Genomic DNA, 26,949 nt, shown 5'->3' with positions numbered 1-26,949 from the left:
TATATAATATAATAGAATATAAGAAACGCGTGTGCAATTATGTGTTATTCTAATATCTCTCTCTTTTTCTTTCTCTCTCTCTCTCTCTCTCTCTCTCTCTCTCTCTCTCTATCTCTCTATCTCTCTCTATCGCTCTCTATCTCTCTCTCTCTCTCTTTCGCTTTGTTCGTCGCGATGTGAGAAAAAAAAGAAGATAAAAAGTGAAAATTAAACAAAAAAACAAAAAACAAAAAAAAAAAAAGAAAAAAAAGAAAAAAAAACAGAAAAATTGAAAAAGAAAAGAGAGAGAAAGAAAAATCTCATTAGACGAGATTATAATTACGAGCAAAACTACCTACAACTTGTTATCGTTCTTCCTTAATCATTATTATTTTTGAATGTACATATATCCATACATATATATATATATATATATATATATATATATATATATATATATATATAAGTATAGGTACATGTAAATCGTACATTATTTAATTCAATCTTATTGTATAATACGATAGAACGTAATGAAAAATTGCTCGTTGATCTCGTTTCTAAAAATACGAATATTTCTTTCGAAGTTTGTTAAACGCTCGACGAGATCTTTCTTTTTTCTTCTTTTTCTTTTCTCTCTCTCTCTCTCTCTCTCTCTCTCTCTCTCTCTCTGTCTCTTCTCTTTTTCTTTTTTTTGTTTTTTTTAAATTCAACAAATAATCTAAAATATAATGTGCCACACACTGTCGAGACGAAGTGCGAATATCAATTGATCGATTTTATGCGTAATAAAGCGTTCGATCATTTTAAAAGAATTTTTATTTACCTTTAGAGATCGTTCTAAGTTGATCTTTTTAAATAGATATCGTTTTATTGTTCTTATTAAAATACGTTTTTTTTTTATTTTTTTTTTTATTTTTATTTTTTGTTTCTTTGCTTTTCTTTCTTTTTTTTTTTTGTTTTTTTTTTCTTCTTTTTCTTTTTTTGTTATGTTTTTAAATTAAACTGACAATCATATTATTTTGCTCATTAGGTTCATGGAATCTTCTTTGGTTAGATAATTTTAATGATTAATTTTTATACTTCTTCTTCTTCTTCTTCTTTTTCTTTCTTGTTAATATTTTTCGTCCTAAATGTTGTAGATTAATCTGCGAATTAAATTCTACGTTTGTTTCGTTTGTTTCTAAATAATAAATAATAATTAATAATTCGTTCGCCGTAATAATTTTATGATATAATGTATACATTCTTTTTTTTTTCCTTTTTTTTTTTCTTTTGTAATGTAATTTTTTCATCTGATATGATATATTATATAATAAAAAATAGGTCGATCATAGATCCAAAAATCAGTTTATATGGATATTACTCGTTTGTTACATACCAGATGATACTTCTTCTTATTCTACTTGTTATTTGAAAAATGGCGAGACATACACACACACATACATATATATATATACATATATATATATATATATATATATATATATGTATATATGTACGTGCATAAAGGAACGAGTTTATAATTTATTAAATAAATGTTTTTCACTTTGCGTACGCTGCCCCGTTTATTATATAAGAATAATGATTAATATCTTTTTCTTTTTTTCTTTTTTCTTCTTTTTTTTTTTTTCTTTTCTTTACTTCTATTTTATCATTTCTCGTTTATATCGCCTATAAATAGGCCTAAGAAAAGAATTTTTTTTTCCCCGTTGCGGTTCGAGTGAGAAAAAGAGAAAAGGTAAAATAAAAGTATCGATAAATGAATCGACGAGAAAGAAAAAAAAAAAAATAAAGGAAAGCAAGAAGAAAAATGAAAGAAATAAAGAGAGAAAAAAGAAACGACAGATCCATATTAATTTTTAAATATACATACATTATAATATTTATCGTGCGCCCAAAAAAATTAATTCTCAATATCAGCTCAATATCCTCTTAACTTATTCGTTAATTATAAAAAATTCATTTAAATATATATATATATATATATATATATATATATATGTATATATATATATAAATGTATTCATTATTTTTTTATACTGTCGATAAGTACTGGTATATATATTTGTTTGCAATAAATACATGCATACATACATGTGTATATGGATATAAACATTGCAAAAGTAATATGATTTTTCATTAATCGAATAGAACACAATTTAAGATTATATTATATATATATGTACACATACAGGTTCTTCTTTTTTTTATTTTTTTTTTTATTTCTTTTTTTTTTTTTTTTTTTATTTTTTTTTTTTTTTTTCTTTTTTTTTTTTTTTAATCCGAACGACGATTGTAAAAGTCTAATGATTATTTCGAAAATCAAATCGAACGATGTATTGCGTATTTAAATTATTGACTTGTAGAGTCCGACGTTAATACGTATGTTATCTGTTATAATGTCGTTCGCGAATGTTAATTATTTTCTTAAGTGCTTATTAAGTTGTTCTATTCTTTCTCTTTTTCTTTTTTTCTTTTCCTCTTTTCTTTTCGTTACATTTTTATGAAAATATTCGATAATGTCAGACGTTAACAAGAGAGAATGTTAAACTAAACGAAATTGTTTCATCTTTATATATACACATATATGTACATATATATATATATATATATATATATATATATATATATTCCTTTAATTTTAGATTTACATGTACATACATATATAATCTCATAAGATAAGTTATATTTCTAATTATTATTATCGTTTTTTCTCCTGTGCGTTTGAAACATCGTGTTTACATACATATATACACAGATATATATGTATATATATAAAGATTCAACAATTTCGTTTCATTTAATTATTTATATATATATATATCAAATATCTGTATATTATTATTTGTTCTTCTCCCCATTTTATGAGAGCCGTAAGACTGATAATCCTCATTAACTATATATATATACATATATATGTATATATATATATATATATGTATATATATATATATATATACACATATACATATATAATATATTGTAAATAATGTATGTATAATGTTAACATTTTGGGAACGTGGTTTGATAAAACTTTTACCAAGCATAATTGAGCTTATGAGAAACATATATACCTACATATATCCATTAATATATATATATATATATACGCATACATACATACATACATACATACATATACATCCACGCTCGCGCGCGCGCACGCAAGCATTAATATAACGTTCGTATTAGGATTATTTCTAATGGAGGAGAAAAAAAAAAAAGAGAAAAAGAACAATAATCACAATGAGATCGATCTTTTTGTACAACTTTTATTTCTTTAACACCGTAACGAAGTTACAACGACGATTATGTAACATCTGAGAGGAGCGTGAAAAGAGTGAAAAAAGAAAAATAACATTGCCGATAGATTGTCGTCAAATACATGGACTCATATATACCCCACATACACATATACAAGGATGCACGTATCATTTCCACTTTTTTTTTTCTTTTTTTTTTTTTTTTTGTAACCCTATTCATACAATTCATTTACCAATTTTTCTTATGTGAACGAGCGTGTGAATGTATGAGAGTACGGACATACGCCTTATTGGCTATATTAGAATCTGTTCGTTTTTATGTACTTTTGTTTTATTATTATTATTATTATTATTATTATTATTATTATTATTATTATTATTTTATTTTATTTTATTTTTCTTTCATTTTTGTCTTTATATATATATATATATATATATATATATATATATATATATATATAAAGTACACTTTAAACTAAATTACAATGAACGATATGTATATGTATATGTATATGCATATATATATATATATTATTAGCTCTGTTACATTAGATTTATATTATATGCGTCACGTTACAATAAATCATTGACCTCGTGATTGTATCATCGTTATTAATGAATTTTATTATTATTATTATTATTATATTATTATTATTATTATTTTTATTTTTATTTTTATGAGCGGTTAATTATGTTTTCTCTTTGTTGTATATATTATTATAAACATACAAATACAAACGTACGTACACACATATATATACATACATACATACATACATACATACATACATATATATATATATATATATATATATATATATATATATATATACTTACATATATTTTTATCGAACGTTATTTGTATGCATGCTTATATTATGGGAATCGAATTTGTAAATACGTTAAAAATACAAGAAGGCTAAAAGGAAGTTCTTGCAATAATAAAAGAAAAGAAAAATAAAAGAAATAAAAGAAAAAAAAAAAATAATAACGAATAATTGCGTTTTCCTTTTGATCCATAATGATCATTCATTATTATGGCCAAACAATCGATTCGATCCAATCCAAATATGAACTGACTCGTGTGTATATGGCCGGTGAATTTTTCATTGCGCAAAATTTTCCGAAACTCGTTACTCCGACGATGCTGTAAGTGCAATAAGGATGTTCAAGTACTCTTTGTAGTGGGCCACCACTGTCGCCCTAAAAAGAAGATAGAAAAACCAAAAAAAAAAAAAAATAAGAACAAAAAAAGAAATCGGAGAAAGTGAAAGTATATATAATAGGAAATATGTTCGAATGTTTTTGTTTGTTTTGTTTCGTTTCGTTTTTCTTTCTTTTTTTTTTTTTCTTTGTCTTTTTTTAAATAATATTTTTTACTGACGAGCAATAATAATTACCTGACACGTATCCTTACCACCCTCCATCATTCCGGCGCATAGAAAATTTTGTATAAATCCATTGGGCAAGTAACGACGACCTAAATCGAATTGATATCTTTTCTTACAGGATTCTTCGTTTATATAATCCAATTGGACTTTCATTAGATCCTTGTTCATCGACATTTCACCTGAACGAATAGTATGAAAATTATTTCAATTGTTATAATAATATTTTGTTCGATGAACATGTGTAACAGATATTACAGTTTCATCGTAGAGTCTCTTTAAGCGATTACAATAACTGGATCACTTATGAAACAAAACTTTTGATCAGTTAAAAAAATTCTATTTTTTCTTTTCTTCTTTTTTTTCTTTTTTTTTTTTTTTTCTTTTTCTTTTTAATCTACAAACGAAAGCAAATATATATTTCCGTCCGTATACATAAATCTTACAATAACTTTCTGTGATATTTATTTCAAAAGCTTTTATTGAATGGTACGTTTAAATTTGTTTGTTTGTTTGTTTGTTTTTTCTTTTTTTTTTTTTTTGAAAATTAAATTGAACTAATGAACGTTAAATTTTATATCCACGAAATATTAATATTTTGAAATTTGCCAGAATCATATAACGAAACAAATAGCGTAAAAATAGAAAAACGAAATGTAAACGTTTGTGTTATATTTTTAAAGATTAATAATCTATCAAAATTTTCAAGAATTGAATTTATTTAATTTTAATGGATATTAATCAATCTATCACCAACCGTAAGACGTTCTACCAAATCCAGTTGCTATAGCTTGCTTTCCCGGTGGTTGAAAATTCATCTCGAGACAGGCTGGCCTAACATTTGGATTTAATTCCAAAGGTTTATCCAATTCGATCAAACCCAAATCGTGATATTTAGCTGGCAATTTATAATCCGGATGTTTTATTCTACGTATTATTTTTCTCTCTTGCAAGCTATCCTCTCTTATCTCTAAATTTGTCGTACCCACTCGTACCATTAACGCCGGTCCGCTGAAAATTAATACGTTTGAATTACTGATGAATTATTTAATAGAAAAAAAAAAAAAAAAAAATTACGTTTTTGGAGAAAGATATTATTTTAAGAAATAAAAAAAAAAAAAAGAGAAAGAAAAAAGAAAATAAATATTATCATTCACCATAAGAAATTATATATGATCCAGGAATGATTAATTAATTGTATCATGCTAAATTGAATGTTTGAAATTTTTAATAAATTATTTCATAATAAAGTGTTATCTTTGAGAGTAAAAAAGAATTATTAAGAAAGAAAAAGAAATAATAAAAAATATTACTAAATCCTATTGTACCGAACATTAGAGATTTAACAGATCAAGAAATGATCGATTAATTACATCATTATTATTTTTCATAATTGTTCTAAGTATAGTTTGCATAATATGATATTATAGAATAGAAACGCGTATTAATGTGTTTCGAGCCCAAGGTATCGTAACGTTGCGTAACGATCTTTACATTGACTATTTTTTTTTTTTCAACGCACTATGATACAGGAGAAAATCGAATTAATAAAAAAAAAAAAAAATAAAAAAATAAAAAAAAAAAAAAAAATAAATGAGAGAGCTTACGTACCGTAAAACTTTTTTTGAAAAATTTCATACAATATGTCTCGCACGAATACATCATACAAACAAACAAATACGCACGAGTAACATATAGATATCAGTGACTACTACTGATACGAATGATGAGCTTTGTAACATTAATTGTTAGTCTTCTAATATCACGTTCTCTATCTCTGTTTCACTTTAAACAAAGAGCGAAAGAGCGAGAGAGAGAGAGAGAGAGAGAGAGAGAGGGAAATTATTATTCTTTTTCCTTTTTTTACGATACTAACATTCTCATTTAATTAAGACAGATTTATTACTTCGTTAAATTCTAATCATTCTATTTTTCTCAGTGAATATTTCATTTGCTAATTTCTAACTAATCTCTTTTTGTAGATAATCATTAACTATTGCCGAGTAAAAGGTCGAGAGAGTAAGGAAGAAAGAAAAAAAAGAGAAAAGAAAAGAAAAAGAAATAGCACTTCCTCTCTCTCCCTCTCCCCCCCTCTCTCTCTCTCTCTCTTTCTCGATATAATACTATATAGTTCTCGGGTGATAATGCATGTATATAATCCGATCAATTAGAAAATACATCATCTCGTGACTATGATAATACTTGTCGCGTGATTCCAAACAGTGAGCTGCGGTTAAGATATATCTCTCCGAAATAATACTTCCTCCGCATAACCATGACACATCTGATAAGTTCCTACCAAATCCAATTACAGCCTGTAGATATAAAGAATAATTTCATTAATTGCAATAATAATAAATAATTAATAATGATTACTAACGAGAGCAAAAGTTTCTAAACTATTTTAAAAATCGATCATTTTTAACTAACTCTTGTTTTTTTTCTTCTTCTTCTTCTTCTTCTTCCAATCGTAAAACTACAAACCGAGCTGAACAATTTTTGCAAAAACAAAAAGAAATCAAACATAATTAATCGAAAAAGAATAATTCATTTTTAAAATCATATATATATATATATACGAATTTTTCATCAATGCCCTCTTTTTATTGCATACGTGAAACTATTATTATTATTATTATTATTATTATTATTATTATTATCATTATTATTGTTGTTGTTATTGTTATTAATTTTATGATAATTCATCTAAAAAAAAAATTGATCTGACGGCTTTATTTCTTCACTCGAAATAAATAAAATACAAGACATATTTTGTATCTATTCGATTTGTTTTCGTTTAATATTTAGAATTTTATTATTTGGAATTTTCACTCACCATATGCGGGAATTCGGCCATTTTAGCTTTAATACCACCAACGATCAATGGTGTCCCGACGATAGCACAACGAGAAACAACATTGAAACCGGCTCCGATTCGAAGAACGGGCGAAGGTTCAATTTCATAAACCAGTTTGCCGTATTCCTCGCATTCTATGGAAAGATCGTCGCAATGAGAAATGTTTGTAAAACGAGAGAAAAACTAATCGAAGAATATTGTGTTCTTGTGTATTGAATACAATGTATTGTATTCAATGAAGAAGTGTATTGAATACAATGTCCCAGATAATCTTTTAATCACCAAGATAACCAAACTATAACGGGTTACTTACAATGGTTATTAATAGTTTACAAACAAATTTTACATTTTATTTCACATCGAATTTAACGCTAATTATTAAAATCAACTAACATTAATCGTGTATCATTATTAATGATGAATCGTAAATGATGATTTTTAAAATTTGAGAATCGCTGAATGAAATAAATTTTCAATTAAATTAAACTAAATTAAATTAAATTAAATTAAATCAAATCAAATGTAAAAACGAATAAACGGATCATTTTCACTTTGTTGAATTGAAATTGGCAACGTACAAGGCCATACATATTTTTTAGAATTAATACGTTAAAGGTTAAATAAATAAGATGAGAGAATGATGATTTATAAAATTTGAAAATACATCGATTGGGATGAAATTAAAAATGGATAAAATATAAATGGACGAACTCTTTTCACTTTTTCGGGCACTCGCAACGATGAACAATATCTTCCAATGTAATGCGAAAAAGAAAACAATGCCGATCGATAAAAATTGTCGTCGAGGATCCATATCGTTGGATAGCGAACAATATCACTGTACCGTAGTTCATGCTCTCGAGATCTACGATTAAATGGAAAGGAGAAATCAAGTTAAAAAGTAATTTCACAAAACGATCCTTTCACGTTTTACACGATTCTTCTAATCTTGATCGTTAATCAAAAACGATATCGTTAACGAGCATAATCACAAAGAACCATAGAACATTAATGTTAACGAGCAAAACGAACAATATGTGTATATGTATATATATATATATATATATGCACACACACACATATATGGATACTTTCATACATATACAGGATGTCCAAAAACTATAGAACTAAATTACGTGTTACTGAGATCAATTGGATATAATTAATACATTGTACAAATTTGATCTCATATTTTTTTATACATATATGATTTCCAAGTCATTACCTTAATTAAAAACAGACCAGACTTGTGATTAGTTTCCTACGTTGTTAGATAGCTTAAATAGTTCGACATGCTGTTTTCAATCATAAGATAAAAAACTGGGCAATATGGTCGATTGTGAATTCATATTAATAGTCGGATGGACTTTATTATCGATTCCTAATGGACTTCTCACGTTGACTTACATCTTGGTTAATTAATTTTTCTTCTTCTTTTTCTTTTTTTTTTTTTTCTTTAGAGATTTTATCATAAAAAAGAAAAAAAAAGAACTCGTTATTACGTCTCGTAATAATTCTATGAATTGGCATAAAAATTAGCGCGAGAAAAATTGATAAATTATACCAGAGAAGTCAGAGATTAAAGAAAGGATAAAAAACAGATGCACACGTGATCTAATATTAAATTCATAAATTCATAGGATTGACTTTAAAATCCCACGAATCAAATCTGCTTTTATATCGATCGATTTTTTTTTTTCCTATAATTTTTCCGTTAATCGTACGATAAATAAATTATTCGGAGTTCGCGTTAAAATGATTAACAGAATTATTGAGATAATTTCTATAAGAATGCAATGCAAATGACGCACAATTTATTTTCGAACATGCTAATCCATTTATCTATCCAGCTAAATTAAATATTGAAATATAAATGGCCGAAAAGAAAAACACTATTATACTTGTAAGTAATTGTATCGTACGAGGAAACGATTTTTTTTGTTTCGTTTTGTTTGTTTTTTTCTTTTTTCTTTTTTTTTTTTTAAGCAAAATTCTTCTATGTTTCAGATAATTTAGATTATTGCTTACTCGTTAAATATGCATAAATCATGAATATTAAAATATCCTCGATGCGATCCCGAAGGTTATATATAATGTATACATAAGTGTTTACAGATGATTAATTAATACCCTTTCCCATTGAGATAATTACAATCTATAATTTGACAATAGTGTTATATTCAACAATGAAGTCACACATATCCCAATGAATTATCCCATTGAAATCATTCAATTTTCAAATTAATTAATTTTATCTTTATTTCGATTTATTTCTTTATAAAGCGAATTGAAGAAGAAGAAGAGAATGTTTTGCAAAAAAAGAAAAAAAAAAGAAAAGGAAAAAAAAGAAAAGGAAAAAAAAGAAAAGAAAAATTAAAAAAGAAGAAAATGTAAGATAAAATCAACTTAAGAAGATATCCACATTTTTTATCAAATATAATATACGTAATTACCTGTGTACTTAGTTTTGCGATATGAAAATGCCATTTATTCATAATCGACATAATTACATGTCTTATCTTCGAGGAACGTCTTTTAAAAACATTCCTTCTTCCTCTTAGGGAATATCTTTTCTCTCTCTCTCTCTCTCTCTCTTTTTGTATATTTTCTTCATTTTTCTCAGCACAAACAAGTCATTATTTTTTTATATATAGTTCATAAAGAATCATAATAAAATTTATCTTCGATTAAGATTAATAAGAAAAATTATTTACATATATCTTTGAAGATTGTATATTCTTCCTCGAAAGTTTTTTCTTTTTTCTCATTTTTGCCCATCTCCTTCCTCTTTATTACAAAGGAAAAAAGAAAGAGATCATAGAATATAAGGCAGAAGATAAAGTGAGACAAAGAAATAAAAAGGGAAGAACAAGGAAAAATGAAGACCTGACGTATAGACGTCAGAAATTTTCAAACGAGGAAATTATGATAGAAATAGGAAAGGTAAGTTTTGTATAAATGGATGATCCATAAGAAAGATTAAAGTACTGTCGTCATTTAAAATACTGATTAATGATACGCACGTTCTATTCTCCTACCATCCTATGTTACGAATGATGTTTTATATCTTCTCCAATGTTGGAATCGTGGTGGGGCAAATAGGAATGTTACCAAGGTTAATAAGGAAGAAGTTGTGGCAGAAATAACAGTAGTAACGACCGATTGCTACGACTTGGAAGCAACTTTCCAACGAAAGAACTGAACAAGAGAGAGAGAGAGAGAGAGAGATAGTAAGAGAGAATTCGACGTTTGTGCGAATTTAGTTCTCTTGTCTTTCATGAAAATGTCTTTCGTGACTTTAACATCAATCAATATTATCGTTCATTTTATCTTGATCTTTCATCGTGCACAGGGACAACTTTACGAAGGTAAGAATTATTCTTTTATATTCTGAGAAAAATAATATTGTGCGAGATCGTGCGAGATAGCACGAGTTTACTTTTTCTCTTTACTTTTTTTCTTCTTTTTTTTTTTTTCTTTTTTTTTCTTATTAAAACATGAAGTCACGCATTTAAAGAAAGTTTCCTTCTTTCCCAGATTATTTCATATTTGTGATAAACGTGAATCGCAATTCAAATCTTGTCAATGTTCTTTCCTTTTTCTTTTTCTACAATTTATAATTCAAAATGGTATGCAATCGAAAAGAGAGATGTTTAAAAAGATTTATTTGAGAAAAATTTTTTGTCCATTTACTTTTGTGCCTTATATTACTTGCACAACTGTAAAGATTTCATCAACTTTCAATCTGCGATAACGTTGAATAAATATTAATCAAATCTGTGTGTGTGTGTGTGTGTATGTATATATATATATACATATATATTATATATATATTATATGTACATATATTTTTTTTTTTCATCGTTTCTTTTTCTTATTTGGAAAAATTAATCGTCCAATTAAGAATTATCGAGGATCAAAGTTTTTTTTTCTCTTTTTTAATCATAGCACGTTCCTTGTGGTTACACTTTTTTTTTATTTTTTTATTTTTTTTTTTTTTTATTTATCTTTTTACTTTTTCATTTTTCAGGAAGTCAATGCACGACAAACGGAAAAAACGGTGTTTGTACAATTTTAATAAAATGTACTGTCGTGTATAACATGTTACTATCCGGTAAACCACCTGAAAATATTTGTGGATTTTCGAATTTCGATCCGATTGTATGTTGCCCTAAGGATGAACAATTAAATCGTGATACAACATCAACTACTACTACTACCACCACTACTACTACTACTACTACTACTACTACTACTACAGAAAGGCCAATAAAACCTACTATAAATGAACGAGGTGCTCTTGCTCGAGCAAGTGAGTTATCATTAAATTTATAAATATTGTTTCGTCACAAAAAAAAGTAAAAAATAAAAAACGAACAACAAAAAAGACAAGAAGAAAGACAATTACAAAGAAAGTCATTTATAATTAATAATTTATTAATTTATATTTAAAATATTTATTGATAAAATGATAATATATTTGTGTCTGTCTGTGTGTGTGTATATATATATATATATTATAAATCGTTTCTTTCATAGAATGTCAAGAATACTCTCAGTATGTCTACGAACTTCAATATCCACCAATTTTAACGGCCAATGCAAAACCAATTAACGTTTCGGTATGTGGTGTTAAGGGTAAGACATTGATAGTAGGTGGTACTATAGCACTTCCAAAAGAATTTCCTCACATGGTTGCAATTGGTTACGAAAGTAGCGATGGTATTCTTTGGAACTGTGGTGGAAGTTTGGTTTCCGAGAGATACGTTTTAACAGCCGCCCATTGTACATATTCACAAGATTGGTAAGTAGAATTAAAGGAAGATCGTACAGATTAAATTAGAAAAAAAAAAAAGAAAAGAAAGAAACAACTTTATTTCTTTCTTTTCTTTTTTTCTTCATTTTTTTTTTTTTGTTGTTTTCAACCGATAATTTTTCTTTAAATTTGATTAAATCAATTCGAAATTTTGTAAATCGACAAATCTAAATTGTCGTTTGACAGGGGTGGCGCTAAATGGGCGAGAGTAGGCGATCTGAATCTTGCACGAATGGACGACAATGCAAGACCAAAAAATTACAGGATAATCAAAAGAATTAGAAATCCAAAATACAAAATACCTTCGCAGTATCACGATATTGCACTTTTCAAATTGGAATCCAACGTGGAATTCAATGCATACGTTAGACCTGCTTGTCTTCAAACTACTTTACCTGATGCACCTGAAAATAAAGCGACTGCTACCGGTTGGGGTTTGGTAGATTGGCGTAAGTATCTATTAAATTGAAAAAAAAAGAAAATAATAATAATAATAAAAATAAAAAAAATTCATAGAGATAATAACGAAAAACAATTCGTAGAAAAATGTTAATTATAAATATATGTGTGTGTGTGTATATATATATATTTTTTTTGTTGTTGTTAATTATAGAAGACGAAACTGGGTCGGATAATTTATTGAAGGTCACATTAGATATCGTACCCCAATCATCTTGCAATACAAGTTTTAACGACGGTATAGATATTCAACTATTACGTGGCATCGTTGAAGATTGGCAATTATGCGCTGGTGGAATAGGCAAAGACACTTGTCAGGTAAATGAAACTATTTTCAACAATGAAATAGAATGAGTTATGTTCTATCTAATCATTCACTTGTAAAAATTTTAGGGCGACAGTGGTGGTCCATTGGCAATTTTCAATAACGAACATTTTTGTATGTACAATATCATTGGCGTTACGAGTTTAGGAAGATTATGTGGTACCAATATTCCAGGAGTATATACTAGAGTTTACAATTATATACCTTGGCTAGAAAATGTGATATGGGGTGAAAATAATTGATAAAAAATATTGTATTGACATAGAATAAATGCATCTTTTTTTTTACTTTATTATTAATATCGAAATGTGCATCTAATACGTTCTTTTTTATATTCTCTCTCTTTCTCTCTCTCTCTTTCTGTCACTCGAACAATTTATTTGAGTTCAAATTTATTTCAGTTCAAATAAATGATGATACGAAAACCAAACGTTGATCACGAACGTCAAGAAATTTTATTGGATCGTCCATTTTATTTTTATTTTCTTTCTTTCGTTTTTTTTTTCCTCTTTCTTTTCTTTTTTGCCAGATCATTTAAATAATTTATTTTAAATATATATTGAAAAGAAGAAAAAAAGAAATGCTTTTGATCCTTAAATTTATCTTGAATGTAATAATATAAGAAAGAAATTGTAAAAATATATATATACATACACACGTATTGTATTATATACATATATATATATACACATATATATATATATGTATATATATATAAAAGAAAGGTAGACATTTCAGAATATATTCGACATTGATCTTTAGACGCGCAAGCGCCGCCAGATTTTACCTAGTTCTGTATCTATCTCGGTCGGCCGTTTCGTTGTTTCACACGTTTCAAGAGAGAATGAGATAGAAAGAGAAAAAGGGAGAGAGAAGGAGAGAGAGAGAAAGAGAGAGAGAAATAGGGAGAGAGATAGGGAGATAAAGTGATAGAGAGAAAAACAGAGAGAAAGAGAGTGAGAGAGAGAGAGGGAGGGAGACTGAAGAACTGGATCCGTTTGTTCCTTCGGAAAAACGTTCATTGAAAACATCGTTGATCTTTAGATCAAATTTCAATAGGGAACAAACTGTTGTGGTGTACAACATAAACGAATCGATTGGATACAATTTCTTGTTTGATTTCTATATATATATATATATATATACATATATACATATATATCGAATATATCGACGAAAAGCATCATAAATAGTACGTCGTATTTTTTTTAATAATTGTCTTATGCACTCATAGAAAAATTACAACAAGTTGAAATAATTTTATATATTTGTTATCATATATTAAAAAATAATAATTGTGGTGTTAATCGATTGATATAAAAAGTGAAATTTGTTTCTTCTGTTTTTTCTTTTTTTTTTTGTTTTCCTTTTCTTTTTTTTTTTTCCTTTTTTTTTTTTTTTTTTTTTTTTTTTGTTAACCATTAACATCAATATCATATTTTCCAATTAAATGAAAGGACGAAAAAAATCAAATATATATTACATGTGTGTGTGTATGTGTATGTTTATGTGTATGTGGGTATTTGTTTAGCTCAATTCAATGTCGGCCATCATCGATGCCTGTGGAAACGACACCGGATCACCTTCCATGTCAAAAACGGAAGATAATTTATCGAATAGTGATGGACCGTTGATTAGAAAAAGCGTTCATCAAAATAGTAACAGCAGTCTTCGTATAAGGTGACTATAAAAAAAAAAATATTACTGTTTGTTATTTAACAAAAAAGAAGAAAAAAAAACAAAGAAAAGGAAAGAAAGATTGAATACAAGCGTCTATGCGAGTAATCAAAATATTTTCTCTTCTGTTTTTTTTTTTCTCTTTTTTTTTTCTCTTTTTTTTTTCTCTTTTCTTTTTTTCTTTTAGCTCCGAAAACGTTAATGGAACGACAATCGTCACCTCTCGTGGATCAACACCGATCGGTGAGAAATCAACGAGGAAGCGTTACTGCCTTTGGACGTTAACATTTTTCTTAGCAATAATCGGCCTCTGTAATCTATTCTTAAGTATCACGATTATCGCGGTATTAAGAATAAGTCAAGGTATGGAGTCAATGGAAATGATACCCGAAGAAAATCTTGTGAAATTTTATGGTCGTACTGATTTGGACAGAGTAACGTAAACTTTTATCAATTTTTTCTATTTTTCTTTTTTCGTAAAACATAAAAAATTAAGTCAATTAAATTAATTTGTAATAATCAATAACTTTTATATATATATATATATATATATATATATATATAAATATATAAATATATACATATATATATCATATTCCTAGATTTGTTTGCAATCCGGTGTATGCCAAAGTTATGGTGACGAGCCAATGGAGATATCATCCGACGATGCTGGTATTAGAATCGACGTGAACGATAAATTAAATCCTGAAACATCGCAACGTTCGCAAGTTGAAATACTTCCAAATGGTACGAGGATTTCTCAAGTTCGTTCGTTCGAAATTAAAGATTTTCGTACCGGTGCTATATACTTTACCACAGACTATCCAAAATTTGGTCTTCCAAGTGGTGTTGATAGAATAGATGTCAAAATAGCACAGACCCATAGAATTACATCGCCTGTTAACGAAAGCCTTGGGATCAATTCGGACGATCGAATTTCATTGCACGGTGCCGAAGGGATCAAAATGGAAAGCAAAGATATTTTTTGGAATGCAAGTAACGATGTACTTCTTAAAAGTCTTAACGGGAGTATCATATTTGATATGAAAAACGGTGTTATCATTGATATTAATAATATACCTGTTGTACCGATGTTCATACAAAATCCTACTGATCAAGAACAATTTAAAGTATGCATTTGCATGCCCCAAGGTAAACTGTTTAAGGTTCCTGTACGTGCCGGGACCAATCTAAGATCTGCCAATTGTGCTCGAATCAGTAGAACTCCGGAAAATGATCCCTGTTTACGATAAGAACTTTTATATACATATATATATGTATATATATATATATATATATATATATATATATATATACATATATATATATAATTTATAGCCTTTAGATGCTTTATTCAATAACGGGTTATGCTCGGAAAACCACAAAGAGAAAAACAAATAAGATCATATCATATTTCTAAGATGTTCTATATCAATATATCTTGGAAAATTTCATATCCTTTTAGCTAAATTAATCAAATCATAATAATTAATTATTAATCGACAAAAGAGAATAACGATACGACGATCTTGAAATTTTCGTGTCGCTGTTACATATCAAAAAAAAAAAAAAAAATAAAAATAAAAAAATAAAAAAAAAAGAATGGCAGAAAAAAAGGAAAATAGATCTAAATATTAAATAACGATATCATGTGTAACATAACAAAAATTCTTGAATGAAAGTGCAGTACATACTTTTATTTCATCGGTCAAAAAATGCAATGACTTAATTTCCATATAAATATAGAATTAATACATATATTTATTAATATTCTAATATGAATGGATTCACGATGAATTAATAATAATACCGCTGTTATAAAATAAATCTTTTTATCATTCGTCATTAATACCAAAAGAGAGAAAGAGAAAGAAAAAAAAAAAGAAAAGCCAGTACTTTTTATAATGTATGATACGTTATACGAATAAACTTTCGTGACAAAGAATTATAAAAGTCATTCTTACGTCTTACAATGAAATTTATGAATTATTCAAATTATACATTTTCTGTTATCATTTCTTCATTACTTTCTTCCATATCCTCTTGTTGTTCCTGTTCTGTTGGAGGCTCATATGCTTTATCTAAAGGACTAGCAACAACACCACCAGCCCATACACTCATTTCAACGGCTAGTTTATTTGTACCTTCTAAAAGTGGCCTATAACCTCCGTGAGCTAGAACACGTAATAGTGTTTGTGCGGTCAAACACACTAAATCCTGTTGCTCTAAGGTCATGGCTGTATGAACACGGATATTACCACCTTCGCAAGGATCAGATATACCTAATATACAAATATATATATATATATATATATATATATTATAAAATATATTAATATTCATATATTATTTCTTATAGAAAGATATATTAACTATGTTACATACCAGCTGATCCTGGAAGAAATAATCCAGAAGCAAGTAATTGAAGTACCCTTTTATAAGCTTGATTTATTGGCAATGCCTGTCGACTTGGATTATTCATTATTGCATTATGTGCGAGTAAATCGAGCATCCAAGGTGACAATGGTTCTAAACCTTCAAACCTACTTCGAAGATCTCTAAGTAATCTAATCAGAACCTTGATACTAGAATGATGGGCATTCTCTTCGAACCAACGAGAATGTCGAATTGCTGCCAAGTGTCCTAAAAAAGGTAGAAAAATAAATGAAAACGTATTTCTCGACCGTAGGTAATGGAAAAATTAATCTCTAATAATCTAATCACCTTGACAAATCTGTACATCCAAATGTTGATCTGATTCCAATTTACGCAAATTTTGATGCAACGTTGTTATTAATACCCTTACAGTGGCCTCGTTATTAGCAATATCAAAACCACGTTCTGTTTGTACAAGTCTAAAGACTTCTTTAGGATTTCCGGTCTTAAGATCGTTATTGACTTTTGTTCCAAGCGCTTCCACTGCAGTTTTAGTTGGTAATGTTTTAAGAATAACAACAATATCAGCAATATTATGACCTTTGATCATTGTTCCTTTTTTAAAACTACCAACTTGTCTAACTTCTTCTAATTGCTGCAAATACAAATCTGCTTTTATTTTTTGTTCATCTAATAGAAAATAGATTGTTTTCATAATAATAATAATAATAATAATAATTAATATAATAAAATTTTATATACACAAGCTTCAAAAGTTCCAGGCGCAACGATCAAATTATCCAAAACACTTTGCAATTTTGTTACTAAATTCAAGATAGAAGTCTGTTCCTTCGGGGTTGGACACATATCAGCATTTTTTTTCAAAAGAGCAGATTGAAGGTCTGATTCGTCTGGAGCAGGTTTCACACGAGGGAATGCAGCTTCGCATAATGTATAATCAAATGGATGTCTTGGTAGAAATTGTTTTCGTGGAAATCCCATTCCACGGCCCATACCTCCTCTTCCACCTCTGAGCATTCCACCGCGTCCACCTCGTACCATTTTGTATCTGCAGGATTAAAAAAATATATACTTTAAATTTCTATCTCATTGATTTTAATAATTATACAAATTTTTGTCGAATCAATTTATATAATACAACGTTATATTGTACTATCTGTTTTTGGATATATTATTTTTATTAAATCTAACAAATTTTGCAATAACAAATATTTAATCTTTAAAATATAAAATCTTTTTAAACGTGATGAAACTTTTTATCTTTTAATATCAGGAAATCGGTAAAAGATATGCGATTAAATTCAATACGACGCGTCAAAAACCTAACCTATAATGAATGTAAAACTACGTATTAACCAAATTTTATCACGTAAATGAATTTTTGGATTTACCGTTTATATATTTAAATTAATATATAAAATAAATAAAATATATTATGCGAAATATATCTACTTAATGTTAATTTTTTCACAATATAGACACTTCTATAAAGAAAAACACTAATGCCGGTTTTGTTAATATGAAACGTACTTTACGAACACAGTTGGAGTAAGATTTAAAAAAATGGCGTTCTTGTGTTCGTAAACATATCAAAAGAATTACTGTATAATCAACGATGTCATTTAATTGTATTTAGTTAATTATAACAAATTAATTATTAAGTACCTTTCAGATTTTATATAAAAATATTATTCTTCTATTTTTTATAAATAAATTGCATTATGATAGATGCAACAGATAAAATTGATAAAGCATGTCAAGTTCTTTCTCAAGAAGTTAAAGGTTTGTATAAAATTAACAAAAGGTGCGACATGAAAGGCAACTTATATATAAATTTTGTAAAAAAATTAAAATAGCTATATGTGTGTAATTATTATGTATAATATTTTTGAGATTAATAAGATTTAATATATATCATTGATACATTTATACATGTCATATGCATTTATACATTTATTTTCATTTTATAGAGCTGTACCTAGGAAATGAAATTGCAGAAATAAATGGTACAATTAATCCTTTAATATTTTATCGTGATTATGTTTCCAAAAATTTACCAGTAGTAATACGAAATGGTGTTGAACACTGGCCAGCTGTAAGAAAATGGTCTATAAATTATCTTCGAGAGATTTTAGGCGATAAATTAATTTCAGTAGCTGTTACACCTAATGGATATGCTGATGCGATAACAAAATGTGTTTTGGAAGGTATAACAAAACAATATTTTGTTATGCCAGAAGAACGTTCTCTTAAAATGTCTACGTTTTTGAATACTCTTGAAAATCATGAATCAGAAAGTATATTTTATATCCAAAAACAGAATTCTAATTTCAAAGATTTCAATGAACTTTGGAATGACACAGAAACAGATATTTCATGGGCTACAAATGCTTTCGGTAAAAAGCCTGATGCCATTAATTTTTGGATGGGCGATCACAGAGCAGTAACATCCAGTAAACATTCTTTTCTTTCTTGGAAAATTAAAAATTTTTTAAAGTAACTATTGAAATCATTTGTAATATATACGTGTCCATAATTTATAGTGCATAAAGACCCATACGAAAACATATATTGTGTAGTGTCAGGTGAAAAAACTTTTATTTTACATCCACCCACGGATTTACCTTGGATCCCATATGAAAAATACCCGCCTGCTGTTTATAAAGAAATAGAACCTGGAAAGTGGACTATTGAACCGGTTAATATAAAAAATAATGTAGAGTCAGAATATACAGAAATTTTTGACACGATACCATGGATAAATATTGATCCTCTTAATCCAGATTATAATAGGTATTTTTGTTTTTCTAATTAGTATCATCGCTATAAAATTCATTGTGATAATAAATATAGAAAATATATTTAACTACAATAATTACTTACTTATAGATATCCAAAATATAAAAATGTACAAAGATTAGAAGTGACAGTAAAAAAAGGAGATATATTATATCTTCCTTCTCTCTGGTTTCATCATGTAAGACAATCTCATGCGTGCATAGCTATAAATTATTGGTATGACATGGAATTCGATATAAAATATGCATATTTTAAAGCACTCGAGGTATTAAGTCAATGAATATAAAACAAAGATTAAATGTGAAATATTAACATATATAAGGTTAATACATAAATAAATAAAAATAATATACTCTCATGGAATATTTATTTAAAGTCAGATTATTCTGAAAATTTTTATATGATAAATATTAATCCTCTTAAATCAGGTTATGATTTAAAACTGTTCATCAATTCTGATTTTATAATGGAATATAATAAATTATTATTTAAACAAGAGGACGTTTGTTTAAAAATTACGTAGTTCTTAATAAACTTTGAATTTAAATTTATTTTAATTCAATATTCAAATAGACAAATTTTCAATTTGAAATCCTTGACTATATAAAATATTAACAAAAACGATGAAATAAATTTCAACAATTATCGAAACAATTTTATTTTTCATCCCGACTAGTAAACATCAAAATTCATTTTTTCCATACGGCTATACTTAAAATAATTTATATTTTGGATAATTTAATGATAATTTGAACAATACGTAACCACTTACTTGGGATATAAAATACTCGTATGTATATAATAATATTTTGATCCAATCGTATTAAAATAATAATAATCCCACAACATTATAAAATTGAAGATAAATATAAAATAATTTTAATTTAAGATTCCTATAGATGTAAATGTTTAACTCAAAAATGTTAACACGCAAAATTATCAAAAACGATCTTTTGACTAACTTTGACGATTTGCGAAATCGTATTCTTTTGTTTTATTACGACGAGTAAACATCAAAGCTCTCTTTCTCTCTCTCTCTCTCTTTCTCTCTCTCTCTCTCTCTCTCTCCTTCTCTCTCTTTCTCTCTCTTCTCGAACGAATAAAATCAACTAATTTATATTATCGATTATTTTATTATTATTTTAACAATATATAATGTACGCGGAATACGTTGAAGTAATATTTAAACAATAGTACATTCGTTTGAACATTAAAAAGATGAAAACGCATGATAAACTTAAAATTTTTCCAATTTTTTCAAATTGTATATTATCGCTCTTATATACAGGATGATACAGAAGTAAATGTTCATGGGTGCGATTAAAAGTCCTACAGTTCGTTTTATTTACTCGAAACTTCGATTAGATTATCTCGTTAACGGGGATTTTAGAATAGAGTAACCATTAATCCGTGGATCTCCAAATGCGGCAAATCTCCACGTGGTAAGACCTAAGTCGATATATCAAAATCTTAATTGAAATTATACAACGCAAATATTATCGAGCAAATAGCTGCATATTTATATCAATACTTTTTCCAAATCTTTTCTTTCTAATTCTAACTAAACATTATATTTATCGTATTTCAATAATTTAATTTAATTTAAAACAATTTATTTGATTGCAAAGAAAAATTATTTCGCAAGCACAAGTGCTCTATAATCTAAGATATTTATTACGTGCTATCAGCAATAATTCTAAGTCTGTTGTAAATTTGAAAACAATATTTTATTTTTATATTGAAGAACATAATGATCGTTAATTACATAATTGAAAAGGCAAATATTGAAAGATCAATGCATTTATGTTATTTCTAGGATCTAAAAATATGATCCCATTTAGATTAGATCTTTAATTAAAGTATCCCTTTGAAGTGAAACGTAATGCCTATGCACTATTGTCATACATCACGTTGATTTTGACGATCGATGTTAAACGTCAATTCAAACGTTTGTTAAATTTATCGATCCAATGATAAAGCCGTTAAATCGATATCCTTAGAAACTGCTCCGCTTATTTCTTTCCAATATAAAATCACCATATCTGATTCTTTGGGCTCGATAATAATTGTTTTAACGTTAACATTATTGCCTGAATTAGTTGTCATTAATGATGATGGTTCTGATTTGATAAGACGTATAATAAAAAAGTAAAGCATTTCGATTAAACTTATTATACTAATGCCCAAAAATAAACTACAGATTCCTCCATAATTACCTAAAAAGATGATTAATAAATAATAATAATAATAATAATAATAATAATTTGATATTGAAAAAAATGACATATATTAAATTATTATACTTACTCATGAGTTCATACCAATACAAGAACATATCTTGTTTTATTCTTGTTGTACCAGAAGATCCAAAATAAATATGTACTAAGCTGTGATTATTCATACGAGTTTTTTTCCTATATAAAATATATATATTTAATTAATATGATTTACGATTCAATTCGATATTTTATTCCTTCATTTTTCATATTTTTACCTATTCCAAAGTAAATATGGAATATTTAATGGAATATCGCTGATAGATACGGTATAGGTGATGTCCTCGCAAGATGGAAGACAATCGCATTTTATACAGCATGATCCATTTGGAAGTTTTCTTTCGTGAAATGATTCCATGAATTTTTCATATCTAGGTTCCAGATTTAACCATCTGTCTTTAATACGAGGATAAAGTTTTAAATTGATTTTAAACATTTATAAATGTATATACATAATATAAATATACATATATATTTTTTTTTTTTTTTTTTTTTTTATAAACCTTTATACTTCTTCAAACATAGGAGGTCTTTGAGATTACAATTTCTTATGTTAGCTAAGAAAGAGAACGTCATGAAATGAATTAATCCAAATTAAATCTAAATTATCTGATTATCTCAATTTAAATATTTCTTATTAATTAATAAATTTTTTCATACCCATATCCGAAGTAATAGGATAAAAGAAAGGAATGCATTTACAAAAGGATATAATATCTTGTGTACGACAATGGGATATACAATTCGTATAGGAATAATATCCTCCGAATATTTTTGCTTGTTCCGTGCTAAATAAACAATCCCTTTGATTGATATCATAATCAATAACGTCCTGTAATTAAAGTGAATTTATTTTATTAGAAATCTTTAATTCATTACGATGACTTACTGGCAATGAATAAAAATTAATTGCGTTCAAGTTCAAAAACATTTCTACTTTCGGTGGAACAAAGACCTCACGTACTCCACCATTAACTGTATTGGGATAATCAAAAGATGAATATATCAATATCTGTAAAAAAAAAAAAAAAATAATATCTTTAATTTATATAAAATAGCGATAAGTTAGAGAAAAATTTGTTCATTAACATACCTTCAAACCTATTATTGGAAGTAATTTATAAGCATAATCATATAATTGTGGATTTAATAAAACAGATAATCCATATTCTGAACCAGTTTCCTTTGAACGTTCTACCATTTGTGATGCAAATGTAAAAGAATCTGTGCTGTATATGAATAAGATTTTTTTTTTTTTTTTTTTTGAGATATTCAATTGAATTTTACGAAAGGAATATACGAAATACTAACTCGCCGAAATCATTAAAACGTCGTGCGGAATTAAACGTACAACAATAGCCGTCGCTGGTTTTTTTTAAAAAAAATATTTCATTACAATCTTGATCCTTACCGTTCCAAGAACACTGCCATACAAATGATCTACATTTTGGTAATAGCTAGGATAAAAATTAAAGTAGATAAAATATAAATTATATATAAATATATATGTCTATTTTAATTTGTGATATAAATTTTTAATACCCTTTTCATTATTCTCTCAACATTGTAACCATTGTATACACGGTCAAGTATACTGTGCAATAAATATATTCTTTTTAAGTCATCCTCGTGGATATCGAAATGATAAAAATTACCCATGATAGTTATCATACTTGTTAATTCTTCGACGGTCAAATTAAAATTATACTTTATAGTTTTAAAATCCAAACTATGATAATATGTACAATGAAATAATTTATATACTATTATACGCGCAATTATATGATTATAATCTAATACGTACAGTTCTTTCGCAAGATCTATAGCATACGATAAACTAATTTTATTGATACTACAAATAGATATAGCCGGATAATTAATTTCTTGTATCGGATATTTATCGGTTTCAATGGTAATTGCCGTTGGACTATCTCGATATTCCAAGGTCATGTCGTATATTATAAAAGACATGCTGATTATTATTATTATATAAACAATTAACCAGACGATTCTATGAAACGTAAATATTTTTTTTCAATATTAGTAAGATAAATTTTTACGATTGATAATGGAAAAGAAAATGGTAATGAAAAAAAAAAAAAAATAAAAAATAAAAAAGAAAGAAAGAAAAAGAAAACAAAATTCACTCGAATTTACGTGCAATATAATTTCAATGATTTATACTTCTCTATTGGATGTTGATAAAAGTGTGTATAGTTCGTATAATTTGCATTAATGCTTTCGAGGAACGAATCGACAATTGTATTTTTAATAACGGAGAAATTTCTTAAACTTTTCAATGTATGAAAATTTCCAAAGAATTTCCATCTTCCTCTGATCGAATTTTTAATTTTAAACGTCTTCATGATTACTTGGAAATTAATATTTTCTTTTAATTGTACGGATAACCGAACTTCTTCGCTATTGAGTTGTTTCGTTAAACTGAATTTGAATAATCTCCTGTTGGCATTCTATTATACATATATGTATATATACTATAATTATTATAAAACGAAAGGAGATATAAATATTAGGTAAATAATTTTATGTTTGCGTGTAAAAAGAGAACGATCACGCGAATAACTCTTTATAACGATACTCATTCGTGTTACCATAATCGTAAATTTTTTATTCTAATGATTCATATCACTTACAATGTCCCCATTTAAAGACGAGTTACAACAATCTCGATCGATCGGCTCGTTCAAGATAAGGACGCAAGAAGAAATCTTTTTCGTTGAATCAAACTTTTATATATATATATATATATATATATATATATATATATATATATATATATATATATATATATATATATATATATATATATATATATATATATATATATATATATATATGCACGTTATTGTATGTATCGATAAAATCGCTTTTACAATTTCAAATAAAGCTTTACATATAATTCGCCTTTTCGATTTTTAGCAGAAATCGTGTGTTGAAGAAGAAAAATAAAAAACACATACAAACACACACGCGCACGCACACACGTTGACCGATTTTATTAGATACAAAAATTAATGCATTTCGTATAGGCTTAAATTCATAATTGAAAATTAAAATTCATTATTGAAATATTAAAAGTTCCGAAAAATTCTTAATACGTGTATATAATATAAAAATTGAGTAAACATTATTTACAACAAGACAAACGATATTATAATAACAATTTATACAATTTTATATACCATGCAATATGACTGGTCAACGATGTGTTAATTGGTCTAAAAATTATAGCTAGCATATACAGTTTCAGTTTTTTCTTTCTCTTTTTATCCTTTTCTTTTTTTTTTTTTTTTTTAGACTTAATAGACATTGCGCATACTCCGTAAAATGTAAAATAATATACAAATACATACGTTCAATTAAATTTAATTCGAAATTTACAGATATTAACCCGACATAGAATTTTTTTTTATTTCGAATTAATTATTATCATTCGAAAATATATTGACGGAACACGATATCAATGAAATTTTGAACGATATCAATGAAAAAGAAGAAAATCATGAGAGAGTTTGACGATTAATAAAAACAGAAAAAAAAAAAGAAAGAGAAGAGAAAAAATGAAATTTATACGTAATCGATTTTAATGACATTCTCTCTCTATATATATGTATATATATATATATATATATATATATATATATTTTGTTCTTTTTCGGTTTTTTTTTTCTTTCTTTTCTTTTTTTTATTTTTACAATTTTCTCTCATTCATTGAAGCAACACACGCGATTGTGCGACGAGACGCGTAAATATTTTTTTAAACCAGCACGATTAGATGAAACTGACGAACTTATTTAGAGTCTTAAAAGATTCGTATAAAAAGAAAGGCACGATATTTTCTTCTAAGGATCATCGACGGTGTATCTATAGTGTACGTGTGTATACATTAAATACATACATACATACATACATACATACGTAATTACGAGTAAAACGTAATCGTAGTTATATCGGTGCCATTGGACGAGAATGTATAAATATATTTATTTGCCTGTTCAATGAAATCACAAAACGAATCACAGAGATATGTACAATACAATATCTGTCACACACACGCACATATATATATATATATATATATATATATATATATATATATATGTATATATTTATTTGTTTGTTTTTAAGTCTAATCGTGCTGCCAGAATTTTTCAATACTTTTATGCTTCTCACTTTGAGATTATTTAGCAAATGCGAGAGAGAGAGAGAGAGAGAGAGGGAGAGAGTGAAAGAGAGAGATCGATAGATCGTTCATTGTCCATTTTATATAATTTTGGATGAAAAGGCGATGATATCGTTAATTGTTGTAATAATATATTAATCGTTCGAAATCAACGATAAATTATTTAACCCTTTGCACTCTTCTATAGCTAATTGTAAGTTTAGAAATTTCGTCCTTTTTATCATTCATAGATACACATGTGTGTATATATATATATCATTGATATTAATAATACATTATAATTTTTACCATTTAGAACACATACGTTTACATTGGAAATTTTGTAATATCTCACTTTGTACATACGATCCGTTTATTACGAAAGTTATCATTAAGTTATATATTTTTCGTTTTGAGATATTTCGTTCATTTTGAATTTGAATTATTTCAAAATTATTTTTTTATAATAAAACGAAACGAAAAAAGTATATATACATATATATATATATATATATATATATATATTTATC

At 26.8% G+C, this 26,949-nt stretch overlaps 6 protein-coding genes and 1 long non-coding RNA gene across 10 annotated transcripts in view; 4 read left to right on the top strand and 3 right to left on the bottom strand.

The window, feature by feature from the left end:
* Nucleotides 1-118, top strand: part of LOC146872785 (uncharacterized) — an 8,575-nt gene extending 8,457 nt beyond the window's left edge. Inside the window, exon 3 of the long non-coding RNA XR_014982576.1 lies at nucleotides 1-118. This exon is cut by the window's left edge and continues 711 nt beyond it. This is a non-coding gene — a long non-coding RNA (uncharacterized LOC146872785).
* A 3,986-nt stretch (nucleotides 119-4,104) lies between these two features.
* LOC118440106 (serine protease snk-like) lies at nucleotides 4,105-8,485 on the bottom strand. The gene is made up of 6 exons (XM_035862641.2): nucleotides 8,199-8,485; nucleotides 7,467-7,621; nucleotides 6,833-6,945; nucleotides 5,388-5,641; nucleotides 4,643-4,812; nucleotides 4,105-4,445 (listed from the first exon to the last, which is right to left on the bottom strand). Exons 1-6 carry the CDS (start codon nucleotides 8,299-8,301, stop codon nucleotides 4,278-4,280), a joined length of 963 nt encoding a protein of 320 aa, XP_035718534.1. The 5' UTR covers nucleotides 8,302-8,485; the 3' UTR covers nucleotides 4,105-4,277.
* A 2,125-nt stretch (nucleotides 8,486-10,610) lies between these two features.
* Nucleotides 10,611-13,394, top strand: LOC118440100 (venom protease-like). The gene is made up of 6 exons (XM_035862625.2): nucleotides 10,611-10,855; nucleotides 11,518-11,799; nucleotides 12,027-12,291; nucleotides 12,490-12,752; nucleotides 12,917-13,080; nucleotides 13,156-13,394. Exons 1-6 carry the CDS (start codon nucleotides 10,765-10,767, stop codon nucleotides 13,327-13,329), a joined length of 1,239 nt encoding a protein of 412 aa, XP_035718518.1. The 5' UTR covers nucleotides 10,611-10,764; the 3' UTR covers nucleotides 13,330-13,394.
* Nucleotides 13,395-13,749: 355 nt separating this feature from the next.
* Nucleotides 13,750-16,017, top strand: Scgbeta (sarcoglycan beta). The gene is made up of 4 exons (XM_035862632.2): nucleotides 13,750-14,279; nucleotides 14,619-14,767; nucleotides 14,952-15,198; nucleotides 15,367-16,017. The coding sequence occupies exons 2-4, from the start codon at nucleotides 14,628-14,630 to the stop codon at nucleotides 16,015-16,017; spliced, it is 1,038 nt and encodes a 345-aa protein (XP_035718525.1). The 5' UTR covers nucleotides 13,750-14,279; nucleotides 14,619-14,627.
* Nucleotides 16,018-16,543: 526 nt separating this feature from the next.
* LOC118440101 (interleukin enhancer-binding factor 2 homolog) lies at nucleotides 16,544-20,971 on the bottom strand. Of its 3 annotated transcripts, none has more exons than XM_035862627.2 (5): nucleotides 20,733-20,971; nucleotides 17,903-18,209; nucleotides 17,489-17,795; nucleotides 17,150-17,407; nucleotides 16,544-17,046 (listed from the first exon to the last, which is right to left on the bottom strand). In XM_035862627.2, the coding sequence occupies exons 1-5, from the start codon at nucleotides 20,807-20,809 to the stop codon at nucleotides 16,760-16,762; spliced, it is 1,236 nt and encodes a 411-aa protein (XP_035718520.1). In that variant the 5' UTR covers nucleotides 20,810-20,971; the 3' UTR covers nucleotides 16,544-16,759. The 3 variants fall into 3 exon arrangements, with proteins under 3 accessions (XP_035718520.1, XP_035718522.1, XP_035718521.1); XM_035862629.2 differs by lacking the exon at nucleotides 20,733-20,971 and adding an exon at nucleotides 18,614-18,697; XM_035862628.2 differs by lacking the exon at nucleotides 20,733-20,971 and adding an exon at nucleotides 18,553-18,691 and having other exon boundaries at nucleotides 16,545-17,046.
* On the top strand, nucleotides 18,764-20,255 carry LOC118440104 (bifunctional peptidase and (3S)-lysyl hydroxylase Jmjd7-like). 2 transcript variants are annotated; one of them, XM_035862636.2, is made up of 4 exons: nucleotides 18,764-18,943; nucleotides 19,132-19,614; nucleotides 19,705-19,954; nucleotides 20,051-20,255. In XM_035862636.2, exons 1-4 carry the CDS (start codon nucleotides 18,883-18,885, stop codon nucleotides 20,238-20,240), a joined length of 984 nt encoding a protein of 327 aa, XP_035718529.1. In that variant the 5' UTR covers nucleotides 18,764-18,882; the 3' UTR covers nucleotides 20,241-20,255. The 2 variants fall into 2 exon arrangements, with proteins under 2 accessions (XP_035718529.1, XP_085515517.1); XM_085659391.1 differs by having other exon boundaries at nucleotides 18,769-18,965.
* Nucleotides 20,972-21,762: 791 nt separating the features above from the next.
* LOC118439860 (sodium channel protein Nach-like) lies at nucleotides 21,763-24,186 on the bottom strand. Its single transcript, XM_085659440.1, has 8 exons — nucleotides 23,779-24,186; nucleotides 23,548-23,693; nucleotides 23,330-23,465; nucleotides 23,126-23,248; nucleotides 22,897-23,068; nucleotides 22,455-22,632; nucleotides 22,268-22,374; nucleotides 21,763-22,176 (listed from the first exon to the last, which is right to left on the bottom strand). Exons 1-8 carry the CDS (start codon nucleotides 24,184-24,186, stop codon nucleotides 21,920-21,922), a joined length of 1,527 nt encoding a protein of 508 aa, XP_085515566.1. The 3' UTR covers nucleotides 21,763-21,919.
* Between the last annotated feature and the right edge of the window lie 2,763 nt (nucleotides 24,187-26,949).

This window comes from Vespa mandarinia, chromosome 9 (genome assembly GCF_050613455.1).
Source record: "Vespa mandarinia isolate Hongniang chromosome 9, ASM5061345v1, whole genome shotgun sequence".
NCBI lineage: Eukaryota > Metazoa > Arthropoda > Insecta > Hymenoptera > Vespidae > Vespa > Vespa mandarinia.
This window is presented reverse-complemented; position numbering and strand designations above follow the sequence as displayed.

What these genes read in the sequence shown, in the direction of transcription:
- LOC118440106 (XM_035862641.2), bottom strand. Translation starts at nt 8,301, where the DNA reads ATGGATCCTCGACGACAATTTTTATCGATCGGCATTGTTTTCTTTTTC. An exon ending in TGCCCGAAAAAGTGAAAAGA is followed by an intron (nt 7,622 to 8,198) that starts GTTCGTCCATTT and finishes ATCTTTCCATAG; the next exon opens with AATGCGAGGAATACGGCAAA. An exon ending in GTGGTAAGGATACGTGTCAG is followed by an intron (nt 4,446 to 4,642) that starts GTAATTATTATT and finishes TCTTCTTTTTAG; the next exon opens with GGCGACAGTGGTGGCCCACT.
- LOC118440100 (XM_035862625.2), top strand. Translation starts at nt 10,765, where the DNA reads ATGAAAATGTCTTTCGTGACTTTAACATCAATCAATATTATCGTTCAT. An exon ending in AGGTGCTCTTGCTCGAGCAA is followed by an intron (nt 11,800 to 12,026) that starts GTGAGTTATCAT and finishes TTTCTTTCATAG; the next exon opens with AATGTCAAGAATACTCTCAG. An exon ending in TTGGGGTTTGGTAGATTGGC is followed by an intron (nt 12,753 to 12,916) that starts GTAAGTATCTAT and finishes TGTTAATTATAG; the next exon opens with AAGACGAAACTGGGTCGGAT.
- Scgbeta (XM_035862632.2), top strand. Translation starts at nt 14,628, where the DNA reads ATGTCGGCCATCATCGATGCCTGTGGAAACGACACCGGATCACCTTCC. An exon ending in AACAGCAGTCTTCGTATAAG is followed by an intron (nt 14,768 to 14,951) that starts GTGACTATAAAA and finishes TTTTTCTTTTAG; the next exon opens with CTCCGAAAACGTTAATGGAA. An exon ending in GTCGTACTGATTTGGACAGA is followed by an intron (nt 15,199 to 15,366) that starts GTAACGTAAACT and finishes TCATATTCCTAG; the next exon opens with ATTTGTTTGCAATCCGGTGT.
- LOC118440104 (XM_085659391.1), top strand. Translation starts at nt 18,890, where the DNA reads ATGCAACAGATAAAATTGATAAAGCATGTCAAGTTCTTTCTCAAGAAG. An exon ending in TTGTATAAAATTAACAAAAG is followed by an intron (nt 18,966 to 19,131) that starts GTGCGACATGAA and finishes TTCATTTTATAG; the next exon opens with AGCTGTACCTAGGAAATGAA. An exon ending in TCACAGAGCAGTAACATCCA is followed by an intron (nt 19,615 to 19,704) that starts GTAAACATTCTT and finishes CATAATTTATAG; the next exon opens with TGCATAAAGACCCATACGAA.
- LOC118440101 (XM_035862627.2), bottom strand. Translation starts at nt 20,809, where the DNA reads ATGTTGTGGGATTATTATTATTTTAATACGATTGGATCAAAATATTAT. An exon ending in GGATGTACAGATTTGTCAAG is followed by an intron (nt 17,408 to 17,488) that starts GTGATTAGATTA and finishes TACCTTTTTTAG; the next exon opens with GACACTTGGCAGCAATTCGA. An exon ending in ATTTCTTCCAGGATCAGCTG is followed by an intron (nt 17,047 to 17,149) that starts GTATGTAACATA and finishes TTTGTATATTAG; the next exon opens with GTATATCTGATCCTTGCGAA.
- LOC118439860 (XM_085659440.1), bottom strand. Translation starts at nt 24,186, where the DNA reads ATGACCTTGGAATATCGAGATAGTCCAACGGCAATTACCATTGAAACC. An exon ending in TTCCAATAATAGGTTTGAAG is followed by an intron (nt 23,249 to 23,329) that starts GTATGTTAATGA and finishes TTTTTTTTACAG; the next exon opens with ATATTGATATATTCATCTTT. An exon ending in GTATTGGTATGAACTCATGA is followed by an intron (nt 22,177 to 22,267) that starts GTAAGTATAATA and finishes TCATCTTTTTAG; the next exon opens with GTAATTATGGAGGAATCTGT.